General features: G+C 31.1%; 1 protein-coding gene across 1 annotated transcript; it reads right to left on the bottom strand.

Annotated features, from left to right (window-relative positions):
* Positions 1–15,040: 15,040 nt before the first annotated feature.
* Positions 15,041–20,026, bottom strand: LOC149896780 (lysophosphatidylserine lipase ABHD12-like). The gene is made up of 10 exons (XM_090117138.1): positions 20,016–20,026; positions 19,418–19,539; positions 18,806–18,919; positions 18,207–18,335; positions 17,549–17,641; positions 17,077–17,211; positions 16,542–16,690; positions 15,835–16,002; positions 15,341–15,456; positions 15,041–15,104 (listed from the first exon to the last, which is right to left on the bottom strand). The coding sequence occupies exons 1-10, from the start codon at positions 20,024–20,026 to the stop codon at positions 15,041–15,043; spliced, it is 1,101 nt and encodes a 366-aa protein (XP_089973264.1).
* Positions 20,027–20,280: the final 254 nt, after the last annotated feature.

Below are 20,280 nucleotides of genomic sequence, written 5' to 3'. Positions count from 1 at the left end.
TTTATTTCTGTTTCTGTAATAGTGTTAAGGAAGAGCGGAACCTCCTGACACAAGCATTTTATTTGCTTACTAGGAGTGTTCCAATCACAAATTTGTTTATGTAAAGGAAAGAAATAATATTGTATTTCAAAAATCGATACGACATATCTTCGAAATCCGAAAACAGGTGTGAATCGATAAAACGCATCCACTTATCGTAACAGCGAGCAACTAATCGACTAATAAATAACCCACACGCTACCGTGTGCCATTTAAAACTTATAAGCTATAACAATCGAGCGAGATTAGAAAATTAATAAAAAACAAATTTTACGATCGTCCAGCGACATGTCACATAATATAAGGCTATCTAACTTTTATTACATATCTATGATGACAAGAATTTACATTTTATACGTAATTTATGGTGATGGCAACACTAAATGTGACAGTTTGATTTTTTAAATAATGTTTTTCGAGAATGTTTTTTTTTTGATGATCGATTATTAAATTATAGTCGTGAAATTGGTTTGCAAAAATGTAAACAAGATAGAATAGGTAGATACCTATATTGTAAAAGAAATTTTAGACGAAGTTAGATATCCTTTCTATTTCTATGGAATAACTTATTTATTCTGATTACAAAAATAAGTAGTTAGTGTACGTAAAATACTATTTTTACTTCACGATAAAACACACAAATGAAAAACAGAAGACTCCCATTTTATATTATTTATCCATAGAAAAGCCTTAGGTACCTACTTCAGTACCTATAGGTATAGGTAATAGGTATGTACCTAGTTAAATTCTGATGCGTGTATAAACTAGGAAATATTGTAATACTATGCGAAAGCTATAAAATTTTCTCATTACATAGTATCTTATAGCCTACTATACCTAGCATAGGTAACCTACCCTGTTTAACTAGACTTATAACTACCCTGGATTCGCTTCGCTCTGGCATAAACAAAGGGTAAAGTAGGTAAACTAAATTATTAATTTGTTGAATTTTTGATGTGACAGCCAAGAAAATTACTTTTGTCAAGTTCAATAAATAAATTATAAATTAAATACTTAGAGGACATCAGCATGGTAAACAAAAATTTAAATAGGTAGGTACATATTATTTCTTTAAATAATATTTAGAAAATTAAATTTTTGTTTTAAATATTTCATAAGCATAACTAACCAGCTATGATATAAAAAACGCGACCTCTTGAGTTTATATTGTTAGTTGTTACTAGCTGCTCCGCGCGATTTCACCCCCGTAGCACCACTCCTGTTGGTCGTAGCGTGATGATATAATATAGCATATAACCTTCCTCGATAAATGAGCTATCTCTAACACCGAAAGAATTTTTCAAATCGGACCAGTAGTTCCCGAGATAAGCGCGTTCAAACAAACAAACAAACATTAGTAGATATAGATTCCAAAAATGTAGTAGGTACCTACCAAACGTAGTGATTATATCCTCTTTGTACCTACCTACGAACTTACATGAAGTCTTTTTTGTAGTCAATTCTAAGTATTTTCAATGAAACCCTGTTTTATCAAACTCCATTATGCGGTAGGTACATAATTATAAAAAGAGTCAATTATTGTGAGGACAGTCCTTGTATGGATGACATTAATTAATAATACAATTATTAAATGTTTGATATTTTAGTTATTAGTTCCATAATTAACAGTTATAATTTGAATTGTTCAAACTTGCAACAAACTTGAGTCTATAAATAAAATGACCGTGACCATGGATAAGACGAAACATGAATTGCATTGTTATATAAATATGTTAATTAATCTGGCTACATTAAAATTAATGTTGTTTTAATGCATTAAGGCAACAATAGTTAGAAAGTGTCATGGCGGCCGGCTTCTTCGGTAGAACGTCGATATTTAAAATCAAATTGGAAACCGAACGATTCGAGCGTCGTACATTTCAAAATGTGGAATCGAATTTCATTTCGCGCCTGACAATGACATTATTCCTAAATTCTTGCTAATCTGTTTTCGACTTTGTCACAGGTAGGTAAGGTCTTAATTGCCTCGTCATGTATGTGTGTTATTACGTTTTACTATAAGAAAGGATGATGTATAATGTCGTTGGTTTTGTCGGACTAATGAAGGAGGTAAAATATGGATACGTCATTTTTACGTATGAATCAAATTAATCATGTAATTTTTCAACGTGAAATTTCAACCTTCGCTTCATTACATTGACATATTTCTTATATAAAATAATAATCAACAGGTGTCATTAAAATTAATATTTTGCACGGATTCTTAATTATGTGGATAAAATTTTATGTTTAAAATCTTCGCATATTTAAGTTAATTAATGCCATTTTTATGGCGTGTTTTGTCCGAATAATATTAATATTAAGTGAGGCTACGTAGATTAATGACTGTATCGTTTTATATTATTTCTGTAAAAATAAAAGAGTCGAAATTTATAAACCACAAAATGATTTCCCTCGTTTTATGATGCCTTTATGATGCTTTTGAGCACAGTTTTAGTTATTTTTAACCTAAAAGGAGGAGGTTTTTTTTTAATTTTACAGAGAAAAGTAATTTGAATACGTTTATAAACGTAAGACAAAAGTAAGAAGCTGTTGCTTCTCATGTACGAGTACTTTGATATTTGATACAGAACTAAAATAAATATAAATAATAATATAAATTGTTTTTTTTAATTGTAGATATTAATAAAAATTTCTATGTTAATATAATATTATTGATATGACAGTTTTAAATATATAGGCTTATAAATACAGATTATTCAATTTTATAAGACATTTTTTCACATAGTACTGGTAGCACAACTGGTAGTGACGAAATCATGTTGACAGATTAAGCTTAGTTTTTTGTCTCCTAATAAGGCTAATATATACTTAGTTTTTGATTAATGGCAATACAATGAATTTTAAATCTGATATTTCTGCACCCGGTTTGATCAGATAAATTAATTGAAATTTTTTTATTAGGTATACCTAAGTAGGTAAATTAGACGAGTCAAAATATCATCTCAAATCTATAGACGAGTCAAATTTTCATTTCATTTCACCTATCAAGTACAATTCCAATTGGTAACGTGGTAGGTACTTAGGTGTATTATTGTAAACGTCAAATTTTTAGTATCAAAAAAAAATGTTGCGTGGTTTTATGAAACCACGGTAAAAGTGAAACTGTTCGAACCACAGTAATATGTCTGTGGTTCGAACGGTTCCGAACACTGCTTTGTGTAGCGCATGTCGCGTGACGGTCGGCTGCCGAGTAGGTATACCTACTCGGCAGCCGCGATACACGCGACATGCGCTACACAGACCAAAAAGTTTGAGACGATGTAATAAAAGTTTCACTTTAAAAATGTTGTGTGGTTTTATGAAACCACGGTTAAAGTGAAACTTATGCAATACAAGGTACCTACTATCATATTTTTTTTCATAGACTTTTTACGGAAGCGAAATTTAAAAAATATAAAGTACCTAACAAATGCACATTAGAAATAGTTGCCTCCTCTTGCTGTCTTGCATAAAAAAACCGATTCTGAACAAGGAAAACTAATTCATCTCAATCTGACATGAAATTAAATGAAATGAGATTAAATATCTAATGAAATGAAATGAAATAAATTTATTTGTCCATTTATGTTTTACTATTAATGTACGACATCTGTGTTCCTTTTTCTGGTGTTCCTAAAAAATAATCCTCAATTCATTACGTATTTATTATAAAGTCAGATCCACACAAATCCAATGTAACCAAGTGAGATATATATTAAACACGAGTTTTTTTGCTTTTCAATGCACCTCGGTTTATGAATTTATGATATTTTTGTCGGCTGGTTATCTTTGAGCTCCCTTGCACCCGAAGATTTTATTCTCTGAGGTAGGTGTAATGCTCTATAGATATGATATACCTATATATGAGAATATTTATGATTTCTTATTGGGAATTTCGTCTAGTAAGGGAATTGTATTTAATTTAATGTGTATAGTTTGAAGGACCTCATATATATATACGCATGCATAATAGGTAGGTACCTACCTACCTCTAATAGGTACCTATTATGCATGCGTATATGAGTAGGTAAGTACCTATATTAACACTTGAATATGAATTTATTAAATTCTGTAGAAAGGTAGATAATTTTTTAATGTTTGAAAATAATTTTGCGTTAGTACCTACCTGAGAAATTATTTTACCTAGAATATTTTTTGTGTAGGTACCTACTTTTCCTTTTTTATTGAATTTATCATGAAAATTATTAAATTAGGATAAGACGGAATATCATGAAAATAACAACATTATTTTTATAATAGAAATCAAAACAATAAACTATATCAAATAGTTTATTTCACTGTTCTTAGATTCCTAGATACGTTTTACGATCCAGGTATTTCCATAAAAATTGACCCACATTCAAGTTCAGAAACCTCATTTGATTAATAACTTTATAATTATAAATTCCAAACACGTTACTAACTACGAATCCGGCAAAATCGAAATAGCGACAAAAACCCAGCCATAAAGTATCAACAAGGTCAAATATGATTTCCTATACATTGCTCTTTCTGTACGGAATAAAACTATAATGAGTTATAAAACGAGCAATGTATTTATTTTAAAGGTTGCATTATAAATGCCGAAGTTCAATATTGGAATCCCGTCGCCCGGAAACGAATAAAAAACGCGGCAAAACTTTCAAACTTGGAACTCAATGGGACGTCATTTTTTACGCCCGTTAGGGTTGTCGCAGTGAAAAATGATATAATTTATATCGGTACGGCTGGTAGCGGCTACCCGTTTTGTGTGCGCGTGATAAAATATAAATAAAAATACAATTTTTATAATATTTTTTCTTCATCTTCACTAATTTAAAATGTTTCGTTATCAACGCGCGGCGCGCTCTGACAAAAGGAATAGGGATGTGTGCTTGGGTGCTTTTAACTGTGGATATCGATATCGATGTATGTTTTTGACTTTTTAATTTTATAGTGTTGTATGAAGGAATGAACGATGACGTATTAATTAGGTATGACTATTTTGATAGGTCGTAGAAATATGAAAACAACTAACCTATAACATAACATAATATATTATATAGGTATAACCTTCATATGAGTTGAAACAATAGAAAACTATAATTAAAAATCTTTCTATTCAATAAACTCAAAGACTACCTACCCATGACTATTGACTATAGAGTGAATTGTATCAAAAACCTTGCAAAGGTTACCTGCGCATGCATTCATAGTATTAAATCACATCCAAAAAATTTATCGACGTCGCGTACGACAAAAGCGCGTAACTAATTCACCCACACACGCATCGATTCCCACACACAGATCAAAGCACGCGCTCGTATGAACGAAAAAAATGAAATATTCAAATTTGGAAGCTGATTCCGTTTATGGCTACTTAATTTGGGTGATTCGATTTGAATATTTAAAAAGCGAACAAAAACAGCCAGGAACATTCCTCTAGATGTGCGTCGTGCATTATGGTGTGACTAAGTTTAAAAAATAAAAATATAATGATGTTGTAGATGGGGAAAAAACCGGGTCATCGTATATTGACATGGTTAGTACTAATTTAGAAAAGGAACGTTCTAATTTAGGCATTTCTATACTAACTAGAAACTTAAGATTTTTTTTTAAGAAATCAACTAAGACTGGCATCAAATTGTCGGTTTTAATTATTCTTATCAATCCACTCAATCCATTCAATTCATTCTTCATATCAGAATAGGAATTGGAAATAATCGTAAGTAGGTAGGTACCTATAAGGAGAATTAGATTGGTCTAGACATTGTTTTGTCATCAACTCAATACCTAGCTATGGTACCTACTTCTAAATAAGACGTTGAAATATCTTCATGAGTAGGTACAATTTGACTATTTAAAGATTAAGGCCGATAACATAATAAATGAGAATAAGGCAAAAAAAATACAAATTCAAAATTAAGAGCCCCTTGTACTGAAAGTTTAGGCATTTTAGGCACTGAGATGGCTCGCGCCCGCGTTGCGCAGGAGCCGGCGCGGCATGAACTCCGGTGACCTATGAAGGCGGGCGATTATGCCACAGTATAAATAAATCAGTAGTTCGATTTTATTTGCTATCGTAGGAATGTTGTTGATAAATAAATTTACTACTTATCCTATACCATTAAACGAGCAATATTTGCATATTTATATATTTGTTTGTATATATACAGTGTGGAAATTTTCGATGTGCCCTGAATGGAAAGTACTTGAAATACTAGGGATAGCAAATTTTTCTGAAAGGAAACATTCCTTTTTCAAATTTTATTTTATTATTCAAATCGATAGAAACAATATAAAAGATAATTTATTGTTAATTTCTCGTAAAAATTTTTTGGTCTATTTTATACATACATTTAAAGTTTAAAATGAAACTCTCGTTCTGGATACATTAATTTATTTTCTTCTGAAAATATTGGTAATAATAATTAAAAGTAAAACAAATAAACAAGGCAAAATAATAATTGAATATAAGTATGTAATAAGTAAGTTAGTGTATTCAACCAACTTAAAAAAGTGTGACTATTTTACAACAATTTGAATAATAATCAATTAATGATTTGTATTATTGTATACAATATCGAAGCTTTTTAAGAAATGTATAAAATACTTTTTTATGAATTATTAATTATTATCATACATCATAATATTATGTTACCGGCAATATATTAAACCCTTCTTAGTAAATGTATGTTATTCCGAGAAACGGTCGGAATGAAATAAATTATATTCGTCACATTACCTATGATATCTTTAAATCTGAACTTTTCCTAAGTAGCAAATGTGGGTGGTTTTTGGGCTAGCGATTAACCAATATGAGGTCAAAACTAAAATCCAAGATGGCGCCGACGAAAATTTGAAATGTTTTCGTCATGGGTGTCATTTTCAAAGAGTTGGAGTAGCTATTAATCAATATGAGGTCAAATCTAAAATCCAAAATGGCGCCGACGAAAATTTGACAAAATTTCGTCACGGGTGTCATTTTCAAAGAGTTGGAGTAGCTATTAATCAATATGAGGTCAAATCTAAAATCCAAAATGGCGCCGACGAAAATTTGACAAAATTTCGTCACAGGTGTCATTTTCATGGTTTTTGGGGTAGCTATAATTAACCAATATGAGGTCAAAACTAAAATCCAAGATGGTGTCGACGAAAATTTTACATCTTTACGGCATGAGTTTCATTTTCAAGGTTTTTGAGACAGCTATGTACAAATCCCCAATGTTACCGTCGATAATTTGGTAAGTATATTTTTCTTACAACCGTTTACATATTTTTCGAGCAGAATTCAGAAACCTTGAAAATGACACCCGTGACGAAAAGATGTAAAGTTTTCGTCCGCGTCTTGGATTTTAGTTTTGACCTCATATTCGTTAATAGCTACCCCAAAAACCATGAAAATGACACCCATGACGAAAAGATGTAAAATTTTCGTCGGCGCCATCTTGGATTTTAGTTTTGACCTCATATTGGTTAATAGCTACCCCAAAAACCATGAAAATGACACCCATGACGAAAAGATGTAAAATTTTCGTCGGCGCCATCTTGGATTATAGTTTTGACCTCATATTCGTTAATTGCTACCCCAAGAACCATGAAAATGACACCCATGACGAAAAGATGTAAAATTTTCGTCGGCGCCATCTTGGATTTTAGTTTTGACCTCATATTGGTTAATAGCTACCCCAAAAACCATGAAAATGACACCCATGACGAAAAGATGTAAAATTTTCGTCGGCGCCATCTTGGATTATAGTTTTGACCTCATATTCGTTAATTGCTACCCCAAAAACCATGAAAATGACACCCATCACGAAAAAAGTCAAATTTTCGTCGGCGCCATCTTGGATTGTTGTTTCATAAAAATAATATTTGTCATACTCATTGAATACAGATCAACCAACATCATAATAGTCTTTCTACTAGTACTTCAAAACTTTGCCGCTATTCCTATTCAATAACCCATAAAAAAGAGGATCTCAGGCAAGGTAATTTTTAAAACATAATTTTAAATCACTACATATACAGGGTGTCCCACTGTTGGTATACTAAGCTGAAAGGAGGTTATAGTTTTGCATACGCTGAGTACGTAAAAAATACTTAAAAAAATCCAGACGCATTTTTTTTTCAAATAGATGAATTCTTAAAACTCTATGTGTACACCCATAACAAGCAACCCGCCCATTTTTGCCACTAGCACGTGAGCTATCGTTTAAGATTATGTTTTCATAGACAAAATGCTCACATTTGAGAAACGGTATATGACGGCTGAGCGAAGCTAGAGAAGAAAACATGGATTTTCAGGAAAAAATTATCAAAAAAATTTTAACGTAATTTTGTTGTTTATGTATTTTTTACGTGATCAGTGTATGCAAAACTACAAGTTCCTTCGCGCTTAGTATACCAATAGCGGGACACCCTGTATATAAAACAAAGTCGCTTTCACTGTCCCTATGTCCCTTTGTACGCTTAAATCTTTGAAACTACGCAACGGATTTTGATGCGGTTTTAATAGTTCTTTCGATTCCCGGTCGAAGAAAATGAATTTTTGAAAATCTTTGAATGCAGTTCTATTTCTTTTTAAAAATAAAGGATATTTGCTATCTCCAGTATTTCTAGTACTTTCACCCAGGGCCCATCGAAAATTTCCACACTGTATTTACAAACAAATATATTAATATGCAAATATTGTTCGTTTAATAGTATAGAATAAGAAGTTAATTTATATTTACAACAATAATCCTAGGATAACTAACAAAATCAAACTACTGATTTATTTATACCGTGACATGCTCGCCGTTTTACTCGCCGCTCGGTTCTAATACGCGAGCGGCGACTGCAACGTGGTCGGGAGCAAAACTAGCACAGGTCCTCCTTCGATGACGTCCGGCTGGACTCTGGCGGCACTGACGTGGTGCGCGCGAGTCGCATTTTACGTATTATATTTTATATAGAAAAAAATAAGGGCTAAATTAAAAATCTATCCAAAAATTTCCCTGTAAAACCTGATTAGTAAATGAAATGTCAAATTTTCATAAACATAGCGTTCCCCTAATTCTCATAAAACTGATTATGCTTTTAAAATCGATGTTACTTCTGATTTTTTTTTGATCGAGTCAAATGTTTAATATTGTGTTTTTATCCAAAAAAGTCACTAGATCAAACGTTTATCTGTGCTATATATTTTTTTAGGATTTTAAATATGATGATTTCTATCCAAAAACCATGATTTAGAAACATACATTTCGGAGCAGGGCCCCTTAAAAAAACAATATTACTAGGTACTTAAACCTTTAAATGGAAACGGCAATCCATAACCAATTATATTAATTAGTGATATTAATTACCCGTATTGATCCAACGGTTAATTAATGGTACTTAATTAAAAACTCTTAAATACCAGTAGCTATGAAAATCTGGTAACACGGAAGCGAACCTAACGGCATTATACCAATAAAAATATTATAAATGGGAAAGTTTACCTGTTTGTGTAGCAGGTTAACGAAATAGCTGAACTGATTATACATAGTAGGATTGAATAGTTTGTGTAACGGGATTTTGTTGTTTAATTATCGTCTTGTACGAATACAAATTGCAAATACTTTAAATTATTTGTAAAGTTAAAAAAAATTATTAAAAAAAACGTACCCAGAAGAATAATTATTTTGCCATTTAAAAATAATTAAAAATGAATGACATTTTTTGTTACAAAAAACCTTTATTTACAAATAATGAATAATGTGTTCATGGTATTATTTGTCTTCACCTCTTAATGCGTGTGTTTATACTTTATAGTCTTCTATCATAACCTCATATAATAATTAAATAAATATTAAATGAAATTATACAAATTAATATGAGATAGTTGTTTTAATAAAAATATTATAATAATCCTAATATTTTTATCCTTCAATTTATCATCATCATAAAACTAATATTGATAACCAGTATCACATAGAACAACGTAAGATATTCAAAGGACAACCGATTGAAACTAAAATGAATATATTTTTAACAAGTTTCATCATCTAAAGTATTACTTATAAATACGAAGAAAACTTATCAAATCAACTATCACAAATCAATAAGTGTAGACAATTCACAATCAAATTCAATAAGGTGCATAAAATCTTTCCATTTACTCCTTCGCATGACCAGCAATCAACCGACCGCGCCGGCGGACGCTGCGCGAATGAGCAAAAAAGCTCGACACTCATCTGACAAGCAACACTGGGTGGAGCCCACGACCCGCCTCTACAACCGAGATACACCATTGGCTCATTTAAAAATCGATTCCATTTTATAAATATGTAACCACTTTCCATCGTACGAAACTCAGCGTTGTACAACCCTAGCGTTTGCCGCCAAAACGGGCCTTAACAACATGGCGGACGATAGAAATTCCCGCGCTGTCATTCGTAAATGTAACCTTTATTTTTTAAGCAGTCAATTGTTTTAACGACATGTCTAGTCTTTTGTTTTATTTAAAGGAGAATCGGTCTGGAGATGTTTTTTCTGTAGTCGAGATATGCTGCAGGAAATAAATAGAAACGTGGGTGAAATTGAAGTTGTAATAAATAATAGTGTATTTATGATTTATTTTATGAGGGATCGCGGTGGATGCCGGTCCTGTCTCAATAACAGATTCTAATGTTCACATTGATGTTTCAGGATTTTATAATATTTGAGTTAAATTGTAATGTTCTTAATTAAATTTTAATTTATTTCATATTTAAATAAATGCAAAATGAGTTTAATTCTTATTCTTAGTTCTTATTAGATGACACAGTTAGTGTAGGAAGATAAAGAATCTACTGATATGATCTATTGATTCTAATTAGCTTTACAAATTTAATTTTCGATTCCAAATAGATGCCTACCTAGGTAAAAAAAATATTATGCTATGCTCATAATATTTTTTTATGTATAACCAAGTGTTCTCGGGTTCGATTTCCCGTGAGAACTAATATAAAAAGTCTTGGTCACAATTAGAACGCTTTGTTCTCTTTACCACTGTAGGTAAATAAATCGATCATTGAAAAAGTTGTAACTACTAACTATAGTACCAATAATGCATCTGCCCCATACCCCACAAGGGGACACAGCCCACGGTACTTCAAAAAATTATTACACAAATAAATTATTTTATTTCGTTTTCAATTTTACAGGATACCTAGCCTACCTATGGAAAAGTCTACAGTTTCCTCCCTGTAAGTTTTAGAGAAATCCTTCAATAATTGCTAACTTCCAGTATATTTTTCCACTCGTGCTCTCACTTATACATTTATTTATCTAATTATTTTCGATGGCAACACACATTAATGCTCAATACTGATACGGCTTCAGCTGTAATCACGTGCGAAAAGGTCACAACAAGGTTGGAGCAAATATTGTATTTATTATTATTTTCCTAGAACGACGAAGGTTCTAGAATCTATTTTTTTATTTACATAGTCATAACCCGATGTTTTTTTCGATAAAAAAAATATTTCTAATGAATCATTTCAATTTAAAAAAAGAAGTTAATATGTTCTACAGAAATTTGAATTATTTGCAAATAACCAGCCAGTAGGTAGGTATTGGGAATTGATAAAAAATAATCTTAGTAATTATCCATAGATTACAAAATTTTGGTTAAATTAATTTAATTAATTAAATTTTAAATGCCTACATATAATTATTATACTACAGTAATTATTATAGCTTATCCAGTATGCTTTTATTAATATCAATTAATTATTTAATCCTACATAGCGCTGTGTGCCGAATAACACTGTTAAAAAATAAAATAATGTTAATTTCCGCAAAATTCAACAATTAAACCAACTTACAAATCCGTCCATTTAATTAAATGACGCTTCGAGCAAAACATTTAATTTCTGTAATGGCAACGACCGTGGGATTATAATTATTTGGGATTTTTTTTTTACGAACGTTACATTAATGAACAACGGATTTTTTAAATGACAGCTATGTAAGTACTTAAAGTTAAAGGTATTTTAGATTTTTAACCGACTTTAAAAAAGGACTAAAATATTAATAAATTCAAGTCTCGACAATATCTGAATAGTAGTAGCAGGTAGGTAAATTAGATTTTAATATTAAACTTACTTTTGAATCTGAAATATGATTAATTGATATGATTTATGACGCATAAAAGTCTAGTAAGTATTAATAAAATTATGTTTGAAAGTTATCAATGTGTTCCCACTCCCTAAAAATGCAAACTAAGATACCTACCTATCATAAAAACTCTTGTATAAAGATTTTCCCTATTCCATAAAAATTCTTGCTAATGTAAGTTGTAATTGTAACCTATAACTTGCCTTAGATATCTGAAATATGATCATTATTTATTAATACACCATCTCAACAAAACTTAACAATTCATTACACTATCATCTGACCTCAACATTTATTATCTGTATAAAATATTTATAACCTATTTCAAATTCCCGCCAATTTGCACCGCAGGGTTGCCAGTAATGAATATTTGCTAATATAAAGTTACCTCAACATGTGGCGAGATTGCGAAACCTCTAGAGTATTTCACGCTTCACTATTAGGGGAGCACAGATATATCCGAATGTAATTTAAATTCGAATTTCACCTCTATACCATAGAGTATAGATGTTGGTAACATTTTTGCGCGGGAAAAAGAATTGTTGGCGCAAAATTCTATTTTGGCTAAATCACGACATGATGTCCTCAATGAGAGTAGGTATATTCGTTTTAATATCTTTAGATCTATTATGTGATGCTTTTATAATAATTGAAATAAAATTAACGTTGTTTTTAATAGCTAATTGATTTTGTGAAAGTGTTTTGTTAAGTGTTCGAGACTGAATTTTAATGTTAGCAAAATATAATGAAAGTGGGTATAAATATTTTATATTCTATGGTTTTATAATGTAGCAATATCTATTTATTATTATTATGTAACCGATTTAAATATTATTATTTTTACTTCTCATATACCTAAGTATTCTAAAGTTGTCTGCAAGAGAACGCCCTAGGCAATACCTAAGACCGCCTTTTGTGTATTTTTGTAATAAAATTGTATCGAGTTATAACAGTGATTACGTTCTAGTTTAAACAAATGTGAAAATATTTTATTCAAATAAACATTTAAAAAATCGCCTCTGAATATTTTCGGCTATAGTTCAACAAGAGCTAATCGGATTTGTCTTATTTAACAGAGGCCAGAGCTATCTGATATTCAAAATAAACAGCATTTGATAGGTTTTTAGCTTGATAGCATTCAAATACTTTATAAATTATTTTTAAGCTATTGCATAGCTTCTATCGCGGGCCTTGAGCGCGGGGACCGAATCCAGAAATTCCGTAACGAAAAAACCTCACGCTCCCCACTCCGACGGGCACGGATGACGGAGGTGTGGCTTGAAGGCATGCTATGCAATAGCTTTACCGCGGCAGTCCCCGAGTGCCACACGTCTTTTTTTTTAAAGAATAGTAAAGTTCGATCACTAGGCGGAATTCGAACACGCGTCTTTCGCCAAATAGGTACAGTTAGGTAACACTATTATAAAGAAGAAGAAATCAGGCCTATAACTGGATATTACCTGTGATTACTACATAGGTACTACAGACTACTACGTATAATAAAAATAATTTAAATTAAATAAATTTAAATTAGAAACAATTTTCGATATCATTCTTTCGTTACCCTATATTAATGACAAGTAAAAACAGCATCAAAATCGGTCCAGCGGTATCCACGCTACGCAAACAAACCCATTCACAATTCTTAACATGTTAAATCGCCCGGCGTCGCACAAAGAGCTTCCGTTCCATTGTGCGAGAGGAATAAATAATATTACGACTCACTACCTTAATGAACCTGTGTGTTCAACCTTTGGTTGTAAAGGTAAATATATAATAGATAGTTATTTAATATTTACATTACAAGCTATAAAAGACATAAACCTAGCTATGTATAAGAACGTGTACAAAATTGTTAATTTATATGTGCTCTCTTCAGAAACTTAAAAACATTTACGTCTATTGAGGTCAAAGTTTGATACGATAGAAAAACAACTTCAAATATTCCTTTTTTTCTCAACCATACCGTGACAGAATGCAGTGGTACAGGGTAAGTAGTAAAGCAAATTTTTAATATACTTTTGCATTATTTTTCATAGAAAAATTATACTTTCCAATACAAAAAGCAGCGAGTATTACGTAGGAACAACCTAATCCATATTATAAGTTGTCTGTATAATTGACTAACAACCGAGTTATAAATAAGTCACCAATTTTACATTTAATTTCTAATGTATTCATATTGTGTAAATACAATTAAGTTTGAATGAATTATTAAACAATTTTCCGCGATAAAACATTTCCCTATATTAATATCCGGGCTATTATTAGATTCAATTCTACTTAAATGGATTGTTACAAATAAAGACTCCTTCTCAGAAAATATATTATTACTTATTGAACCAAATCCTTAATATGTTCATACAAAAATACACATTTATTATGTATTACAATATAATAGAAAGTAAAAAGGTTGTCAACCCCAGCTCAAGGCTATAGATAATAAATTAAACATCCTTTCAGCTACCGTGCGCTCCGCAGGCTTAATCAAAAAGATTTATTGCGAACCTTAAAAAATATATAAATTACGGCAATTTGTTAAAATTAAATAAAACCCGCTTTTTTTTCTTGATAAAATGTTAATATTTTGTGTACGACGGTAGCGGATTACGTAATAATCTAGATTTTGAAATAAATTGGTTTATAGAATATGTAAATTTCGTAGTTTTGATGGACGTGTAATAAAATTAAGGTGCAGGTATTCATTGTATCGTTTTTATTTGCTATTTAATTGGGGCTCATCCAGGGCCGTATTTAAATGGTATTATTATAATTTATACCGTTTATATTCAATTTAATTTAATGAACATAAATCTATATTAATTATTATGTGGGTTATTTCACAGTTTCATTCAATGTTTAAATCAAAATAAAACACAATCTTATGTTAAAATCAAATTTTATTTATTCCACGTTTCTTTACACATTCTCTCTCCTTCACTACCTGTAGAAAATCCCTGAGAAAGAATAAAAGATTGTATTAATTAAAAAAATAAATAAAAATAAAATATCCTTACAATATTTCGCTTTAGTATTACATAATATTAGAAACAGAAAAGGTTCTATATTATAGTTTATTCATTTACTTAAAAGTCATTAAGTCTATATCACAAAATATTTATCTTTTTCTTCTTTAAAACAACAAACAACACGTGAATAAAATTAGAAAATAAATAAAAAATAATACACTGACCTTACAACCACCGGCAAGTCCGGGGCCTCACACAAATCATTGTGGCCTCTATCAAACACGTGAAACTGCACCGGGGCCCCACCGTTCGCACGAGAACGCGCCACGCAATCGTGCAGCTAAATAATAATACAATAATAACCTCCATGTCAATATAATATCATGAATTATGTCGTCAATTGTATGTCGGGTAGATTACCTATAGATACAAAATAGTAATAAATAATATTGTAGTTTGTATATAGACTACAGTTAAGTACCTATAGAATACAGAGTTAAAAAACTTTTTGCTCTAGTCGCTACACGACTATATAACTTAAAAGGGAACATAAACTTGACACAAATCAGTAATAATCACCCATTTAATTACTAAATTCGTTTTATTCCCAACGTTTCGCGGCTTTATCCGCTTAGTCAAAGGAAAAGAACAGCAGAAATATAGAAAAAAAAGTTCATATTAGTATTAATTAATATTAGTATATTCGTTTATAAATTACCTTAACAGCAAGCTCATACGGCACGATCCTATCGCCCTTCGAGTGCAGCATCAGGACCGGAAGACCAGGGACCTTCGCCAAGTACTCATCAGTCGTGAACGAGAATTCATCGGAAATGCTGAAGGGCTTTATGAAGGAACGCTTGTAGTATGGCAGCCAGGATACTAGCTAAAGTTTAGAAAAAAATAAAAGAGTATCAGTAAAAATGCAATAATTCATAATTGTATGTTATTGATGTAGATCCTATGGTTTAAACTGTATCTAATTATTCAGTTCGTTTTTTTTTATTCAGGCAAATGTGTTTGTGTAATGTTTTATGTAATTAGTAGTTACCTACATAATTTTCACATGAGTCTCTAAACGTTCTCTTACCTTCTTGGTTTTCATCATTATCTACATATATTTTTAATAAACATACAGAAAATATTAAATACTAGCTGTGCCGCGCGGTTTCACCTGCCTGGCTCCGCTCCTGTTGGTCTTAGCGTGATAATATATAGCCTATATTACTCGTGGATAATGTAGCTTTCGAATGGTAAAAGAATTTTTAAAATCGGTCCAGTAGTTTATGAGCCTATTCATTACAATCAAACAAACAAAGTTTTCCTCTTTATAATATTAGTGTAGATGTGAAAACCTATTACTTACCTCTAGATAACGTAACACAATTATTACCAACTGCTTAAAATAAAATATAAATTACTTACCTTTGAAAACGGATGTTTCTCAATCTCTTCCAATAGATTATTGAAAGGTGCCTCAAGGACCAGCGCGTCGGGAGCCGGCAGACACTTGTGGTCGTTACCGCGGCAGAGCTCTTCGATGTTGGCCACCAAATTGGACGCTATTGCTGTACCTTAGATATAATTAAATACGTTTAAAATAATAATTATTAAGTTAAATACATACAATAAAACACAATACGAAATAATATGTTAAATCAGTGAGATTTCCTTCAATTATATCAATTTTTCATCAATACTATCTATACTTAGATATATAAATAAAATTGGAAAGCCTGTTTGTATTGAAATAACCGTTTTTTAATTAAAAAAAAAATCAATTTTTGTCTGTCTGTACCGGTTAATCTCTGAAACGGCTGGCCCGATTTCGAAGAGAAATTCACTGACAGATAGCTGATGTAATAAGGAGTAACGACTATTTTTTATACTGATAAATAAGTATGTAAGTATGTAATTTAATCTGTAACGTATAAAAAAAGCAACATGTTAAAAGATCTACCCAGCGAGTGTCCCCACAGAACAACCATGGGTCGTTTCTCTTTATCCACGACGTCCATGAGCCACGCGTAGACTTTCAGAGCATCTTCCACGACACCTCTCTCTGTTGGGCGGATGTGGGTTGAATCACCGTAACCTTAAAAATATAGTAACTAGTTAAACGCACAGATCATGCCTTATTTTATTGAATAATAAGATCTTATATTTTTATTTCCTCAGATGGATATGTATTTCAGACACTCTTTATTTTTATTTATCATTAATTTAAGCAAAATTATGTTTAACCTATACTTTACTATTCCAAATAAGCCAATAAACATTACCTAATTGTAGAGTACCTATTCATAACTTACATATGCAGCGTAAGTAATATATTATGGACCTAGTCATAATTTATGGTCTTTTTTTCAAATTATTAAAATAATGTCTGAACTATTAAACATTTCATCGAATGATTTTTCTCATACACTCACCTCGATAATCGAACGTGATGACGTGATAGTTCAGATCTTGAAACACTTTATACATTTGTAGGCGATGCGGTGACCCTCTGTGGTTTGAATTTCCTGTTTAAAATTATTTCAAGTCACTTCTTATATTATAACTAGCGGTCCGCCCCGGCTTCGCCCGTGGTACCTACATGTTTAAACTATCCTATCTCTCAAGTTGGATCGAACTGCACATGATGTGCGAATTTTATTATAATCGGTTAAGTGGTTTAGGAGTCCATTGAGGACAAACATTGTGACACGAGATTTATATATATGTATGTATTAAGATATCTAAGAAATATTGTTTGTGATGCGACGTGGCAACAAACTTATTATAGACTACAGAGAGAACTCCGTATTTTGGAGACACAATATATTCCAAGCTGCACCGATTATTGTTGGGAATCGAACCCATATTCTGCAGGTTAAAAGGCATAGATCTTAATCACTGTACACGGGTCTATTTTTTCATTAATTATATTAATACTATCATTTTATCTAGTAGAATTTTAACAAACTATTAATGATTAATAATAATTGATTTGTTACAGGGCCCCCTATACTAAATCCGGCCCTGCCCTTCTAATAAATCTATACCAAATTCATTTTCAAAATATTGTTTTTATATTTGAAACCTTACCATGACAATAAAGTACGATAGTATTCCTTGTGTTTTCCAATTCGCGATGGAGTCGGTCACAGAGAGTCGACTCGCTGGTTGTGCTGAGCAATTCCCGTAACACTGTACATGGTACTAAATGCCAAATTCCTGTGAGACATTATGTGTGTCTATGAAGTTTTAAGTGTAAGACTGTATAAGTATACTCATAATGGAATATAATACACAATCTAAAAGGCTGCGCATACTTTCGATAGCAATTCAAAAACAATAATATTAATTGATATAGGTACTGCTACCTAGCTACGGATAAAATCATAAGTAATTTTAGAACAATTGTATATTGTCACAAAACTGCGATTTTTTGCGAGCTTACAATGAAACTTGTCGATAACAATTTTTATCTTTTATCTCTATCCTATCAAGATAATTTATAAAAGTTATAGGTACCTACGCATATAAAAATTGTTTGACCGTAGATAAAAACGCATAGGTAGTTCTTGTACATTTATGTATTATGTATTATTATGTATTTTAAAAATTAAAATATAGGTACGTACATAGATACATAATACATACTTGATATATGTATGATATTATAAAATCTGCGCTGATCTTACCTATTTTAATCGGACAATTATCGACTTTTGATTCAAATTCGATGCTAAAGTTTCTACCGCCCATTATGTTGCAACTTGCTGGATTGTCGAAGTCCAAGTTTTTGGGGTAATTTACTGTGAATATTAAGTGATGATATTACTCAAAAAATCTTCCATATTTGATTCAAATGAAGAAAAATCTTCAATGCAAATATTTTAACTATTTTTATAAACCTATAATTTTCAAAGCAAAGTTCATAATGTTTTGAAGGTAACTGGTAAGTTGTAGCTTATAGTGGTAAGAAATAAAGCGTAAATAAACTCTACAGAGTAATTGCTATTTTATATTAACAGGCGCAAAAAAGTAGTGACAAAATGTGAAATTTAAAAATTCCGTTAGATGGCGTTACATTAAAATTGTATTGTATCGTGTGAGGACTGAGGAGCGCGCTGAAAGTTAGTTGAATATTTCAGAACTAAGTTAAGCATCTACCTAATTAAGTAGGTATTTGTATTTGTGAAATCGCAGATATGTTAAGAAAGAAGGTTTTTGATACATATACAATCAGACATAGTGTTCATTGTTCATTTGGTGTCACTGTACCGCAAAATTTATCCTTAAACCATACTAACTGCAATTAGAAAACACCATCTTCCGCTGTACAGTCTTGCTGTATCTAAACATGAGCGGTAATACAGCTACTTGCATCACCAACACGCTAGCAGTGAGGGACGCGCCGGTCAAGAGGAGTGCCCTAAACATACATAATTATACACTTTAAACAGAGTATGTTTTTTGACTTTTTGGTTAATATCTTCACTTTTATTACTTCGCGATATCTTCTGTTTCACTTATTTTTTTCGGTTATAATGACAAACATGAAACAATATGCATCAATATTGGATCTAAACATACGCATCTAATATAATATAATTATAATATACGTACGACAAAATTACGATTAAATTCGCAGATTAACGAAGACAGTTTAATTATAAATTGAAACAAATATACCTTTTGAATCCTTATATTGTGTGGTAAATATTGACAGTCATTAATGCATTCGTTTTATATTATTATTAATTCATGTGTTTTTTTTAAGTGAGAAATATACATTTATTTAATATTAATATCTTAGTTATATAGTTTAGTGGTAAAACCAACGGGTAAAATAGTGACTTCAGTCAAATAATAACTTGTACCTAACTAAGTTTATTTTATGGTACTTACCCGAAAACCATGGTGTTTTCTTCACAGGTTTTCTTGTAGTTTCACTTTTAATAATTTACATTTTTTCTCTTTTTTTATTTGGTTTAATTTTATGTTTTTGTTTATATCATTTCAATTGGACATTGAAGTGAATTTGGCGTAATTTTTTTTATGAAATAGTGATAAATAAAATACGACAGATAATAAACATGTGTATTTTTCAGTCGCAATGTCAGTCCTCAAAAAGTTATTTCTCACATCCATTTAAATGTTTTCTGTGGTTTTC

Source organism: Colias eurytheme, chromosome 27, assembly GCF_061535395.1.
Source record: "Colias eurytheme isolate Ceu_HAF_F1 chromosome 27, ilColEury1 Martin Lab GWU primary, whole genome shotgun sequence".
NCBI classification, from domain to species: domain Eukaryota; kingdom Metazoa; phylum Arthropoda; class Insecta; order Lepidoptera; family Pieridae; genus Colias; species Colias eurytheme.
The sequence above is the reverse complement of the archived record's forward strand: the minus strand, read 5'-3'. Positions and strand labels throughout refer to the sequence as shown.

Excerpts from the sequence above, each read along its gene's own strand:
- LOC149896780 (XM_090117138.1), bottom strand. Across the intron at positions 18,336-18,805 it reads TAATTGTCCGATTAAAATAG|GAATTTGGCATTTAGTACCA; the intron begins GTAAGATCAGCG and ends AATGTCTCACAG. Across the intron at positions 17,642-18,206 it reads TATCGTACTTTATTGTCATG|GAAATTCAAACCACAGAGGG; the intron begins GTAAGGTTTCAA and ends AATTTTAAACAG.